The sequence below is a fragment of the Dermacentor variabilis genome, chromosome 1 (assembly GCF_050947875.1).
Source record: "Dermacentor variabilis isolate Ectoservices chromosome 1, ASM5094787v1, whole genome shotgun sequence".
Taxonomy (NCBI): Eukaryota; Metazoa; Arthropoda; class Arachnida; order Ixodida; family Ixodidae; genus Dermacentor; species Dermacentor variabilis.
Window position 1 is genome coordinate 288,913,219 of NC_134568.1, and position 15,754 is coordinate 288,928,972.

General features: G+C 41.9%; 1 protein-coding gene across 2 annotated transcripts in view; it reads right to left on the reverse strand.

The window, feature by feature from the left end:
- Window positions 1-15,754, reverse strand: part of Spn (protein phosphatase 1 regulatory subunit spinophilin) — a 152,822-nt gene that overhangs the window by 84,688 nt on the left and 52,380 nt on the right. For both annotated transcript variants that reach the window (XM_075677755.1, XM_075677750.1), the window contains exons 2-6: window positions 12,265-13,576; window positions 5,326-5,471; window positions 4,074-4,208; window positions 3,806-3,903; window positions 898-1,168 (exon numbers count right to left, since the gene is read on the reverse strand). In XM_075677755.1, coding sequence (XP_075533870.1) covers window positions 898-1,168; window positions 3,806-3,903; window positions 4,074-4,208; window positions 5,326-5,471; window positions 12,265-13,516 — 1,902 coding nt within the window. In that variant the 5' untranslated portion in view covers window positions 13,517-13,576. The remainder of the gene's footprint in view (window positions 1-897; window positions 1,169-3,805; window positions 3,904-4,073; window positions 4,209-5,325; window positions 5,472-12,264; window positions 13,577-15,754) is intronic.

Consider the following 15,754-nt stretch of genomic DNA (forward strand, 5'->3'; position numbering starts at 1 on the left):
AATGTAGTACGAGTGCTGGTGGGCACACTGGTCCCTTCGTTTATTAATCTGACCTTGACATCAATATTTCAAGCAATACAAGAGGCATACATTTATTGTCATAATGTTATTTTGTTCACAGGAAACCGTAAGTGGCTGATGCCAGCTACTCTAAGCAACAAAGTGAAGCAGCTTTGGCAATGTGCGGATAGCAAAAATTACTGCCCTTACACAAATGCATATATATTCTTGGGTGGCAGTTGCTAAGCTGTCCAGGTATAATGAAGGATGATTGTAACAACCACTTTTCCGTGTTTTTTTTAAAATATTATTATCAGTAAATGACACTGACATTATCCCTTGTTTAAACAGAGCATCAAGCAAGAAAACCAGTTTATTGCTGGTGGACCTCTCTCCAATTTAACACTAACACTTTTACAACACCAAGCATGAAGTCAAGGATGCTGCAATATAGGCATTTTTCTAAGAGGTGCTCATTCAAGAAAATTTCTTGGCTGCATAATGCATGTTTCCCTTCATTTCAATTTTTTTACTTGCTGTTGAGGGCATTCCTAAGGATTGAATGCACTACTACCTAGCTGTTCTGCCATGCCTATTTACAATATCAGGTTGCTTTCCCACTTGTATAATTAAGTGCTTAAGCTCTCACATTAGAATGCACAAGTTTAGGTTGAATATTAAAAGCACTTTTTAAATTATTTCCACACAAATGTGCCTCAAGAACACCAGGAAAGCAAGGTGCAAATGTAATTTCCATCATTTTAATTACAGAAATGGCAAGACCAACTAAAGACTAACAGCAATAGGTTATGTCACCTATGCTTAGCATCATCCTACCAAACATTCATCAATCACTTTTGTATGCCAGCACAGATACTGATCCTGCACAGTGGCTACCTTTATGGGTTCTGTGCTGAATTTGACGCGTGAAGGGCGCGGCTGGAAGGGCACTGGATATGGCTCTTCCTCCTCGTCGCTTGCCAGGCCAGGCTGTTCAGTAAAGAAGTGTCCATCTGGCAGCACATGGTAGGCGACGCCCTCCTCCTCCAACAGCACTACACTGGGTGGCCTACTCTCCTCTTCAGCCACCGTTGGCGATGGTGTGCGCAGTACAAGCAGCCGTCGTACCTCTTGGGCTTCTTCATCGCTCAGTATTTCTTGTTGCCGGCTGGAACACACACATCCAAAGAGCTGCAGACCCAACCCTAATACCCTGTTCATGCCCTCACGAAGCCTTTACAGCTTCTTTAGGCATATGGACACAAGAACCACACCTCTGTCATAACATTTAACTGTTTAAAATGCCTGCAGCTCAACTATCACCGCCCTTTTTAATAAGAAGAAAGAGGGGCAGAGGGACAACTTTTTTTTTTCTCGGACAGTGCTTCAGGGCGACCATCCAACAGCAACTCTTTGCTGAAGGTCCTTTTCACAGCATTACAAGCACAATTGCTACATGTGGCAACAGTCAATGCACACCCAACCACAAGTTTCTGAATAATGAAAGTAGCAAAAAAGTTACTTTCAATAATTATGTTCATGGTTTTGAAAGTAAGCCTATGATTCACATGGGTGCAGTTCAGTTACCACAGAAAGAAGTATACAGTGACAGTTTTCGTCTTTAAGGTTGACGCATCGGACATGACAAAATAAATTTTTTTAAGAGTCTCATGCTCCGAAAACTTTTGTAGTCGAGGTTACATTTCCCAATACACTAGCTTTGCTACCAGTAAAACAACAGACTGCTGGATCAGTTCTAATAAAATCTGGTGCATGCCTTCAATAAACAACAGATTTAAAGACAAAAAGTGCTAATCATGTGGCATTTGCATGTCGTATAAATCCAGCCTATCTTTAAAAGTAATAAATATTTGATTGCTCAAAATACTTAACAGAAAGTAAAATTATGGTCAACTCACTCAAACAGAAATGTGAAAGGACTGTACAGATTTGTTTCAAAAGGTAGCTTGACAGAAGTACACTGAATCAATAGGAAATTTTAAAAAGGGACTCGAAACTACTCAGCATAATTATCAGGGAATTCTGTCCAACAAAACTTGCAAAAGTGCCTACTGTAGCTTTTAAACACTACCCTGAACTCCACTGTGCATGAAGGTAATTTTCTGCCAATCTGAAAGAGCAATGCATGTTTCTAGCATAGCTGTGTCATTTATTCAGGAAGAAACGGTGGTGTGGTACCAGCAGCAGTGTGAAATAAAACCACATGCAGCAACATGGAGACAAAACAGAATCACTGCATGAGCTGTTAGGAGGTTTACCACTCCATACACATTTAGATATGAAGTGCACGAGATCACGTCTCTTTTTAAATTTGCAGGACCCCATACACTTAAAGATGAACTGGCAAAGGACGTAATGACACTTTCATATACCTTTGCCACATCTATCCATGTGCTATATTTATGTGCTTATAGGGCACAAAAAAAGCTAGTAAAGTCTTTAGGCTAGCACAACACAATAACAGTGGCTACATACACCAAGTCCTTCAGAGAGGCACCACTTTAAAGCACTACTTGTAAGCTACACAGTGCTCAAGCTTTAGTGACAATCCTGCTGATGAACAGAGTTTTAACAACTGTAGCTAAAATAAGCTTGGCTTGAGGTCCCCCATAGATATAGTACTGCACAGAGTCCCTAGTAAACCAAAAACAACATGCAAAGATATTCTGCCATCACTCTTTTGTTATTCCAATGTGAAGCACACATAGCTCCCTTTTAACAGGTTATCTAGAAACATATTCAATGTCCACAAGCCCACCTTGAAAGAGAAACTAAAGAGCAACACCAAGCCTAGTCTGGTAAAGTATTTCTTCTGGACTCTATTTGCAATTACGTGACAGAAAATTTTAAGTTACTAGTGGAAAAAATAAAAGGGCTAAGTGAAATTCACACTCAAACTACAGTGCTTGTATGGTAGTATGGCATCAATGAATATCAAAGCATCTTCATGTTTGGGCTGCCTTTGTTCGTAAGAAGTTATCGAAATTCCCTATGTTGATTTATTGGTGCTTTTAGAAGGAAGTGTAATGCTTGTTCAACAATAAAATATTAACTAGTTACGAGCACTTACTGTCTAAACCTTATGACATCCTGAAGAGCCAGTGGGAGAACTGCAAAGCCCATCTTTCATTTTTATTTTCTCGCTTACCATGACTCTACCTCACAGTAAAACTAATGTTTCTGGTACTCCTGGGAGTGTACTTTATTATTCTAGCTTAGCTTTCATTAAGAACCCTTAACTAGTATAGTCAGGGGTTTGACTATGCTTCGTCGTACCCTTGGCTATACATTCTCGTTTAGTGTCCTTTGAAATGTAGACATCCACACTTTTACAGTGCTTGAGTGATACACTAGAGAGGTAAGGAAAGCGACGCTTTTGCATTGCTCCTCAGTTTAAGAGAGAATGCTTGTCAACAGTGACCACAAAGATATGGAAACATATTTTGTCCAAAACCTTGATCCCTGCAGCCACTGTTGTATTACTTTTTCTTTGGAGCATGGTACTGAAATGATTTAGGCAAAAGCATGCTTGTCTTTACGTGACCCTGATGCTGTTTCCCAGGAAGGATTAGAAAAATGAAGGGGGGCTACATGTTATTTCTGACTGCATAAAAACAACCTACAAAGATGCTGTCATGGCTCATTTGTCTCATCTCACGTAGGTGCAAATTACCTAAATTGGTTAATTCAAGATAATTATGTTTAGATGCCTTTAGGCACACGAAAATGATGCTGCTCCCAAGTAAGCCTTACAATCATTCTTCGTAACCCTACCCTTTCTCACCTCGAACTAAGTAGCTTATCTGCCTCTTCCTGTGTCATGAACTCCACACCACTTCCGTCCACTTGGGCATCAAGGTTAATATCTCCAAATGGATCCCCCTGCAAGACACATGAAGAAAAAGAAAGCTCCATGTGCACACATGTATGAAACACCTGCTCACTGCTCAAAACAGTAAGCACTTAATTTCGACATGAGTGACTATGTATCACAGCATGAACTGTCAGCAGCTAGTTAAATGCTTGTGATATCAGTTATAATTGCAACTTACTTTGTACGAGCGAGAATTTATGACTGCTTCAACGTTGAATAATTCATGCTCTCGCGTCCCAAGCTCTGCCAAGGTTTCACCCGCGGCATGCTTTAAACCACTGTTGTTGCTGTACTTGTCATGGCAGACACTGTCCTAAAACATCAAAAAGGAAGAAAAATTTGAATCAGTAGGGCCTCAAATCGAAGATATTTGCTAACACAAGGCACACAAGTTAAAAGAAAGAAAAGCTGTAAAAATAATTAAAGAAAACAAGAAAAAAAGTGAATTCAGGTCACAGAGCAGTCGGATTAAGCAAACAAATTCTCCAGCTAGACGGTAAACATGGATGCTAATTTTAGGTCAGTTCAATACACACATGGTTCACTGCACCTAAATAAGTTATGGGGTTTTATGTGCCAAAACCACGATCTGATTATGAGGCACACCACAGTGGGAGAGTTCGGCGGACTCTGGAATAATTTTGACCACCTGGGGTTCTTTTAACGTGCACCTAAATCTAAGTACAGGAATGTCTTCACATTTTGCCCCCAATGAAATGTGGCCACCGTGGCTAGGATTCAACACCGCGACCTCGTGCTTAGCAGCCCAACACCATAGCCACTAAGCAAGCATGGCGGGTAACTTCACAGCAACTTTTGTACCAGTTCACGGTGCAGAGCACTCCAGCACTGATTCGATTCTAAAACAATAAAGGACTGCAGCATACCTAGACCGCAGTCCTCAATTCTAGCACAGTACCACCCTGGTGCAGAAGACCACTGTAGCTGCAAGCGAGGTGGCGTAGCCAAGGCGCTCAGAATTTTACATGGCACCGCTTGCAAAGTTGTTTTCTGACACTACAGCAGTTTACAAAGAATATGTAAAAGCCTATTAATGTCTTTGACAATGCTAATCTACACAGCCCTCCCCCCCCCCCTCCAAGAATAGCTTCCAGCACTCCGAAATTTACAGGCACTAAATTACTGATGTGTTTCCCAGCCTCTGTCAGGTTTGTTTCATTATCCACACTTTCAGATTGAGCATCATCCATGATGTACCACTATGACATTCCTTTATAGATACACTAAAGACACAAGCAAAAAGCTCACACTGAACAACAACTCAGCACTCAGACACATGCAGCTTGCTGCACTAGCACCACCCAAGGTTTTTTGGCACTGGTGCTGTGAATGGTATGAGAATTGAACAGACCTTGTCTAGGAACCTTGTCTAGTGATAATGGACACAAGAAACTGCAACATTTCAATACCTGTTGTAGAAGCATGGTAGATCTTCCTGATGCAGCTGCTAGCGTATAGAGAAGAACGCTGTTGGAAGGGGGCTCACTAATCCCATTGTGGCCAACATAATCTTGCTGAGGCCAATGAGGCACATCATCCATTTCAACTGAGGGACCTGGGAAGCAACAATGTGCCTCATTATAGATTAATATAACTAATTACGCTTCTATTACAAAACAGAGAACTGTTTCATATTTATTATATGTTTACACCATATTAATTCATATTTACCATTCAACTCAAAAGAAAAAAACGTACTGGTAATGGTGCTGGATGAGAAACATAAAAGTAACTTCTGTGCTCTATCCAATAGATATGGTCATTTTGAACAGTGAATTTTAGATTCAGCACTGCTCAGCACAGGGTAGAACATGTACTTCATTTTAATTTATTTTAGGTATTTAACAATACTTCCTCCTCCATCACCTTGGCTAATAAGAAATATAAACATTGAAATCATTAGACAGTTCAGTCTTGAGAGTTAAATTAAGAATGCAAAAAGACGAATCCAAAATAATGTAGACCTTCAATGCAGCTGCACTCAACCGACACTGCCATTTCTCAAAGACATTTTTTGTATGTCAGCAGATATCTTAGCCATATGTGTTGCGTTCTATGTGTCAGCCTGCTCTTCACAGCTTTGGTAGTTACAAGATATTCAGCATGTTATTGTGCAAACTAAATTTCTGAATATACTGGGGCCAGCAGCTAAATTCAGCATTTTACAAGATATTCAGCATGTTATTGTGCAAACTAAATTTCTGAATATACTGGGGCCAGCAGCTAAATTCAGCATTTTTTGGTAAATAAAATTCAAAAATTCCATACTATAAAGATAAGTTAGGCAGCACACCACAGCAATATAGTACAGCACAGACATACTAGCGCAGATGTATAATGAAATATTGGAAGACAGGTGAGGAGCAGTGCTCATGGTAACACATCATGATACTGCGTTGAAGTGCAAAAAACTTTTACTACACAAACGCACACTGCTCACTTGCTGGCATAAATGTGTATGCAAAAACATACTCGTCCCGAAAGACTGTTTTTAATTATTCTTTTTCTAATGGGAAGTTGTGCAATGCATGAATTATGGTTGACCACAGCATGAAAAGATGTCACTACCAGCACTGGATCATCTCGGATTTACCTTCCAGCATACATCTGCTATAGCATGTCATGCAATGCTGAAGCACCTGACAATCATGTTAGGTAGGGTATGCAATACATTTCTGGAAGTTTAAAAACAAAATAATATGGGTGACACGAACGTGATTGTGCTGTTTCACTCAACTACAAAGCACAGCTGGAAAAAGGCAACACTGGCTGGATGAAGGTCTTCTGCCTCAAAGTTATTTCTTATTAGCATGTTCAAAGGCGCTAGTTGGTTCATCACTGGAATAAAGCAGAAACAGCGCGACACAGGATGAGCAAGTAAAGAGCACAGGACAAAGTGCTGACTAGCAACCGAATGCTGAAGCAGCATATAAAGGCATCATTGAAGGTGACATATAGGAAAGAAAAAGAAGGATAAGCGTTAGCCATGGAGATAATCCAGTTCTTTTGTTGATAGCGTGAGGGACGCAGAACTGACGCATGTGTCACTGCATATCATATTAGCCGCAAATAAAGATGGGGACAGCGGAAGAGAATACAAAAATAACACGGGCAGGTACCACCCATGTTGTTTTTGTGTTCTCTTCTGCAGTCCCCGTCTTTATTTACGGTCAATATGATATGCAGTAAACACCAAATGGGCCAAACTGAAATTCTTCTGTAGCATGTGTCACCACCTGTGAATATGCAAAAGGCCTCCAAGATTTCCTGCGCACACTGTTCACTATATCTTCCAATTATTTCGAAATTTATAAATTTTTAAAACAGACACTAAAGGCAAATACTAAGTCAAGCTAAAGTGATAGATTAGTGCTCGAGAATCTCTAAGGCGTCAATATTACAGTGAACAAAGCCTTAATAATAGCGAAATCAAGGTAAATGCAGGACCATTATTAGCCTCTTCAGCCCCGAATAACGATTGACTGTCAGTACATGTGTGAAACATAGATAAGTTTATGCCAGGATGCTTGAGATTCCATTGACAGCAAATCAAGGTAGTAGAATGACTCTTCGTGCATTTTATGATGAGTCATCATAATTACAGAGTAAATAAATATTTGAATATTGTGAAGACAGTCATGCTAGGTTTCTTCACAAATAGGATTGAATCACCTGCTTGAATTTTTATTGGCCGCAAGCATTTCAAGAAAGAAAACGAAAATATTCTGAGTTTGCTACCCACATGCCCCACGTCAAACGTCACGTAAAACGTGGTAGTGCCTTCACCAAAGCGGTACTCTGCAACTAAAGCCCCTCCATACACGTTTCCGCCGACAAGGTTAAGTACCGCCAACCTGCCCTCCTCCTCCACGCTCTTCTCCCACTCACCCCCTTAACTTCCGGCGGCAAGCGGAACTTACGTAGCTGCAGCTTCCTGTTACGAGTGGAAGTGGCGCTTTGTTTTTTAGCGTTGTTTACTTTCGCGTCGCTGGAAAGGCTCTAATTGCACGAGCTGCGTTTGAAACTGTGAATGCGATTCCATCCAAGAACCACCGCCTACTGTAACCAGCGATCTGCTCGTGTTCGCTGCTTCGCATCATCCTGCAACGGGTTGTGGCACGAGCGACAACGCTGGAAAGGCTTTAATTGTACGAGCTGCGTTTGAAACTGTGAATGCGATTCCATCCAAGAACCACCGCCTACTGTAACCAGCGATCTGCTCGTGTTCGCTGCTTCGCGTCAACCTGCAATGGGTTGTGGCACGAGCGACAACGTACAGTGGAATGTAGTGCCTAGGCGCTTGGAGACCACTGCCGTTTTTCGTGCATTTGGAAAACAGCGACCGCGAACTACTACTTCAGCGGAATACACAGCTTGTCCCCTTTGCATTCTGCTTATGGTGACTGCCACAGCTCTGCTAAGCACGCGCGGGCGTCTCACCATCGTCCAAAGGCAGTCAACGCGGAAATTCCCGCAGCGCAACTCCAGGAAGCAAAAACGCCGGAACCGGATTTGGTGTGAGGGGAAAAGGCGGCACACAACAAAGGTTGTGGCTACTTAAAAAAGCGGCGGTGGCGCGTGGATGTAGGGGCTTTATCTGCAACGATACATATCACTTAGAAGTAAAATGGAAGTAATTTAGGTTAGCAGATGGTTCAATTTACCCTAAGCTTAACGTTGATGCTGTATTCCTTGCTACCACTGCGCAGAAATGGCAAAAATAGGTCGCGTCCATAAATGTGGACGTCGTGACTAAAGGGGTCGGAGACTCCCCAGGGACATTCAAGCACTTGCCCGATGACAAAAGAATTCCTCAGTTAAATTCTGTCACTAGTACTCAACTACACGTTGCAAAAAACATCCTGGTATTGTATTATAAGATGAAATAAAATGCTACTTGTCCAGTTCCATTTCATGGTCAGAAAAAAGGAATAATTGAAATTACCGTTGACAATGACACGGGCAGTCGAAAGGTTTCGTTTTCACTCGACTCTGCACCGCCCACGCTTTTGCATTTCAGTACTTTCCTTAACGCATAGTGCTGCGCTGGTTTTGCTGGCTCGCGAAACTCGCACAAGCTACAAGTAGCAGAGAATTCAGCTTCCATGCGATGTCGCGGGATGCCCGAACGGTCTACGTCACTTGACCAAAAAGCAGCTGCAGTGGTGAATCCGCTGCCCTGTCTTGGCACAATGCTGCGTCTGTCGGGCGGTGTTTTACTCACCGACAGCAGCAAAGGGCAGTGATGGTGTATGCAACGTCACCACTCCCCTGGTTGGGCGATGGGAAATTTGAATTTCGAAAAAGGTATTCGGATCTTTCAGATACAATTTTCTCGTAAGCTAGTCTTTTCTTGGCACGAAACAAGCGTTGCGAGGTTTCTGGAATAGTATTTGAACAGTCCACGACAACTTAGTATTTGCCTTTAGTGTCCCTTTAAAGATCGGGGTGCAACCACTTGTGTTCAGTGGGCAGCCAGATGACTGTACGGGTTTCCTTTTAGTGAAGCAGCATGCTTGTGCAGATGATCATTAATGCACCTCCCCGTTTGCCCAATATGGAAACGTTTACAATCAAGCGGCATCTTACAGATGACTTGCATTGTACAGTCAATGAACCCACGAACATGATTCTCATGGCAGTTTTCTCGTTGCACGACAGTATCCACCCTGTTGACTATTTTGCACAGCCCGCTCAGTTTATTAGAAGCATTGCACACATCCCCCACTCTGCCTTAGCCACAATTTTCATAATGTTATGGGAAACACAATGTACATACGGAATGACAGCAACCCTAGATTTCGAAGGCTGTTATTATTGCATAGTTTGTTTTCTGGCATTCTTGAACTCTTTTACCACGTCATCCTCAACGCTGCACAACACGCTGGTCGGGTAGCCTGCTGATGTTAGTTGGTTAACTTGTGCTGAAAAGGTCTGTTCAACAGAGTGCTCACACGAACACGTGAGAGCAGCTCGCAAACATGCCTTAGCGATGCCGGGTTCATTTTACAAGTTTGGAGTGTGCGGACGAAAATGGTAGAAGCCCTTTCTTTGAGCGAGGCGAGTAGCTCCAGCACACATGCTGAAACACATTGAATATGTAAACGGGAAAGCCGTAAAAAAATTAAGTTATTTGCACTGCACTTCAGCTAAGGCCCCCCGCGATACTAAACTGCTATTATATAAAACGCTTATGCAATTAATAACTCCACCTCTAGTTTTCTGATTGTAACTATATCACTCTACTAATGCAAGTTGTACCTGTAGCCACCACGCCTTGAACGTAACACCGATTTATGCTCACACTAACACATTCAAATAGTTTTTTTCCACATACAATAGACCTTTGGAATTCTCTACCCAGTAACATTCCTTCACTATCCCTAAATGATTTTATAGCTACCACTGGTAAGCACTTCACCAACATGCAAAGTGCTTCTTTTTTATCACTCATCTTTTTGTGTATGAGTGTGTTTTTAATGTGTAATGTATAATGCTCCGCCTCCTGCTATAGCCCTATATTGGGCTGCAGTATAAATAAATAAATAAATAAATTAATTAATTAATTAAATATCAGGCAAACGGGGAGGTGCATATGATCACCTGCACAAGCATGCCACTTCACTAAGAGGAAATCCATACAGTCATCTGTCTGCCCACTGTAACGTGTGGTTGCGCCCTGATCTTTAAGTGCGAAATAATTCTAAAATGTAGTGAACAGCGCGCGTGGGAAATATTTGAGGCCTTCTGCATATTCACAAGTGGTAATGCATGCATCAGCTCTACGCCCTTCACGCTATCAACAAAAAAATTGGAATATCTCTGTGCCTAATATACTTATCCTTCTTTTTCTTTCCTTTATGTCCCCTTCAATGACGTCTTTATACGCTGCTTCTGCAAATAAAGCATTTGGTTGCCAGTCAGCACTCTGTCCTGTGCTCTTTACTCGCTCGTCCTTTGTCACATTGTTTCTGTTTTATTCTAATATTACTTATGTTTCACAGTTCTTTTTTTTCAATAGCACTGGCAAAGCCAGCACACTGTCTAACAAAACAAATTTAAAATTAGTCTTTCTCAGAGCAGTGCCAACAGCACAATGCTATTATAGCATTAGTCCTTATAAGCAATTGACCAAAGGTGACAAAGTCAGTTCTCAGAGAATTCAAGTAAGAAACATCATTATTTTGAGAATAATAAGAATCCTGATAAGCATGCAAAAAAAGAAAACCAGCACACTAATTCCCACTGTCCCCTCATTTCGGGCCTACAATATGATCACAAACATATATAAATCTGAGCCCTTTTTGCTGCATATACTAATAAAATATTTTGCAGGAACTTGTACTGCAACAAAGCCCTCTCACCATGCTACTTTAAAGAATATCTTTACTCGGTACGATCTCCTTTCTCAGCAGTCATAAAAAAAAGTATGAAAGAAAATATTTTGCAGCATAAGCATCTGATACGAAACATACCGTGAATGGAAACACTATGACCATAACAATGTAATGTAATTCCACACCACAACCTTTGCATGCAGCTCATGAAGGAATGCTCCAAATTTCCTTTAGCTTTTCATACACTTTGTTTGAAACAGAAAACATAAAAACTGCCTGTATGCCTGCTCAAGGGAAATAACACTGACTGCTTGCACTTCTACATCAGCTTGTTTATGTGACCCTACCCAGGGTTGTACACCCCATTTAAAAGGTTGTAGCAGCTTAGCCCCTTAAGGGCTTATTTTCTATGTGGAAGAGAAAAAGAAAGTGGTGCTATAACGGCTGATTTATTTTACGGCACTAAACAACAGAAATATGACTGAAAATCCAGAACATCAAAGAATAAACATTTATTTACCAGCATGAATCACCCACTTTCCTTCTTGGAACTTCATGATTAACAGATTGTTTTGTATGACAGTAGTAAAAGTTGCAGCTTTCTTTCGCAGCTGTCAAGCAAACTACTGGAGGCTGGCTGTGGTATGTGTGGTAGTATTCGCAACAAAGGACTCTAACTCACTGTCATTTAAACTCCAGCATGCTTGAAACACTTACTGCTATCTGTTGTCCGGAAAATCTAAATCAACAAAAGCAATGATGACGGAATGCCTACCACCATCTATGTTTTTAAACAAAACTAAAATTTAAAGAAAAACAGCATTTGACATACTCTACACACAATAAGCCATTCAGAAAGTGGCAGAATACTCATGATAAGGTAGACTAGTCATAGGCCAAAAAGTGACAATCACTCATGACAAGCTGAAGCCATCAAACATTAATGAGTTTGAAACATCGATGATTCATATCACATGCCTCGAACTTATGAGTGATGATGAAGAAACTTACAGGAGTCATGCTTGGAAGAAGCGTGATGGAGCACCGGAGGTTTAGAAGGCAACGGTGGCTTGCTATTGTTGGTCCGAGCAAACACACTACCTGAGGGCTGTTTGGCACTGTCAGTTCCTTCTGAAGCTCCCCAGCTCTTTTCTTCTTCTTTTGTTTTACTGGGATCAACACAGAGCGGGCTATCTTCTTTTAGGTGCGCTGTGCTATGCTCCTGCTGTGGTTTGTTTGAGCACACAGGCACTGAGTTTTTTGGCAAAGGTGCATCCAATTGTTCATTAACGTGGTCTGAAATTCGAGATTCCCCAGTCCCCGAGTCCAATGAACAACTAGAACTACTTTGAGCAGACGACAGAGTTTGATTTGTTTCTTCACCCACAGGTTGACTGTGTGGGGGGACTGGAGGTTCCTGCGACACCACACTGGCTTCTTCAGGTGGTCGAGGCAGCTCTGCCTGCAAGAGGCCATCTTCAGACGACCGCCTCAATGATTCCACCCGTGGTGGTGCTGATGGCTTTTTATGCTGCGGTACCTTAATAGGAGTTTCAGCTTCGGAGGCTGCAGCATCTTTTCCAGCACATATTTCTGGCAGCTCCGGCCTTGTAACACCATTGGAGATGGCAGAACTGGGCCCATTTCTGGCAGGGTCACTGACTGCCTCAGTACTGCCTTTGGCACTGTGCTGGGAGTCTCCATTCACAAGGCTTTGGGCACACTCCTCGGCAGGCCCCTCTTCGTTCCATTTGGGGAATGATGTGGCAGGTGTGGCAGAGGATGGAGAGCTAGCTGGTGAGCTGGCCACACTTCCTTTGCGCCCTGACACAGGCTGGGGCTTTTTGGATGCCTCCTGCAGACGCTCAAACATGGCGCGCGCATTGTAAAACCGTGCAACATGACTGTCACTCCGTGTTAACGTTGGCGGTCCCGACGGTCTTGCTGCCTCGGTTATATTTGGCTCTAGGGGGGACGTGCGTGAGAGCGATTCATTGGAGGCAGTTTTGCAATCATCACGGGCCTGGAACATATTTGCAATTGAGCTGACCTTAGACCCTGCCTTGGAGCCTGCCGGTGCCACACGTCGCCGCTCAGCACCATCTTGTGTCTGGTTCGTTCGTTGCTCAAAAGTTGAGCGCAGACTTGAAATGAAGGGCTTTGCTGGAGATGTAGGAGATGAAGATGTAGGAGGGGGTTCATCAAGCCATCCCGTACGGGACCGTGATGCAGCCAGAACTTCTGAACGCCTGACCTCAGCCATGCTGCAGCCAGGGGAGGGTGGCACCAATGAAAGAGAAGGCTTTCTCAGCCATTACGTACCCTGCAATGGTCATGTAAGGCAAATCACATTGCTGCTTTTGTATAATACAACAAGTGCAAACATGAAAACAGAATAAACGTGCCAGATTCAGAACGCCATAACCAAGATGACCTCGGCAGAATATGCGTGTAAATGTTTCATTCACCTAATGTACCAGGAGTACCAAAAGACAAGGTGACAAAAAAGAAAAAAAAGGGACATTTATGCTGTGGATTACAGTCAAGTAAATAGACACAATGACAATACCAATGCATACCTATTCGTGTGATCTAGAGGCCAAACCCTTCCACCACTTGCTAAAAAGGAGACACCCATTGCAATAAATGAATTTCAATATGGCTTAAATTTTTTCACATGTCGCTGTTACACAAGTGGAAACTGCCAATACTACAGCCCATAAAAATGCAACGGCACAGATGTTTAATAAAGCCATGCCCAAGAACCTTAAATAAAAAAAAAAACAGGTGCAGAAGATTGTGCCAAGACCACGGTAATATTTAAAATTAATTGAAAATCACAACAAAACTTTATATTAGATGTCTCAATCTTGAATACGTTAAGCAGTCACAAACTAATGCCACTCAGAATTAAATTACACTGATATTAATGTGACAGACCCATGAAGCACTAACAGAGTTTGGTTTAATAGGCAAAACTTAAAATATCACAAATGTATATGACACTATCCACAACACACACAAGGATGAGCTCAGATAACATATTTCAAACATAGTCAGTCAGATTCACAAGCAACAAGGCTGGAAGGGAATGCCCCTACAAGTAAAATGCATGGTTTCACTATGAATTCTCATCCTTCTACAATAGTGAAAACATCTAAGGGCTTCCTATCTTGCTGCTTTTCTTTTGCAATTTATACCTTAAGCTGACCAGACATATGTGGACCAAAAACTACAATCTGTTATTTTTTTTTTTTAACAAAGCAAAACACCTTTTTAGCTAGTGCCAAGTTTTTTTTTTGTGTGTTCACCTCACATGCAATGTGCTATTATCAGCACCAATAAAGAAAGTGGCACAAAACAAAATTCTTGACAAGCAAGTTAACACAACAGAAAAATATGCAACTAGCTACACACTTCAATTAATTTTACTAAGGCTTCCTTTCTCAGGCTGAACTTCAGAACAAAAGGGTACTGTAACAAGAATATGTCTATATATGTATTTAACTTGGGTGTTACAAGCATATATATAATAGTGCACTAAGTTCAAATACAATAACAATAATAACAATAACAACAATAACATGAATTCAACTTATGATGTGGTTCAAAGTATACATACAATCACACTTGCTGGACGTAAAACTGATTTTACATTCCTTACGTAAAATCAATTTCCTCACAGCTTGTGCCAATAATGTTTTTAATGAAAAAAAAAGAAAGCTCATTCAGATAAACTGCTACTGGCACACGTCCAGACGTAACTGGAACACACGCCGAAATTTTGAAAGCGCCAATCAGTCAATGTCAGCTCTTCCCAGAAGTGTTTTGCGCAAGCAGAGTTCACTGACAGGCTGAGTGTGCCAAACATATAGCTCGTGAGCGTAAGCACGACAAATTTCCTTAACGCGTGTGTGCACTCGTACATAGTATTTCTGCAGGAAACAGCTATGTGAAAAAGTTGCCCCATTTTACCGCGGAAACGACGGTGCGTAATGCAGAATATAAAATAAATGCAATTATTTTTTGGCCCCGCTATAAAAGTAAAGATGCCGGCTCTGAAACCGCACAGCGAGTACGCACACCACAAGCCGAACTACTGTCCCTAGACATACCGAGTCTTCAGCCCACAATTATAACGCTAGCCCATTATGACCAGCCCGAAAAGGAAGAGCCTGGATACATCGAACAATTCCAAAGAAAAAAGAAGTGCCCAAGACTTCGGTCCAAGGTTGCTCCAAACCCACGCGACAGGCTGCACTAAGGTGCTAAGGACAACACGATCGGTCGCACCACACGCGAAGCCAGCCTCTTTATTTTTTTTCTCTCTCAACTAAAATAGATTGCACGTAACGCTGCTACAGCACAACGCGCTGGCCCCACCGTAAAGCTGCTGAACGGAGTTCGTTCCGTAGGCTTTGCTCGAAAGCGTGACCGGGAAGGCCAGCGCATAAATAATACTGCTGATGAGATAAGAAGCATGGAGAGAAACTGCCGTCAT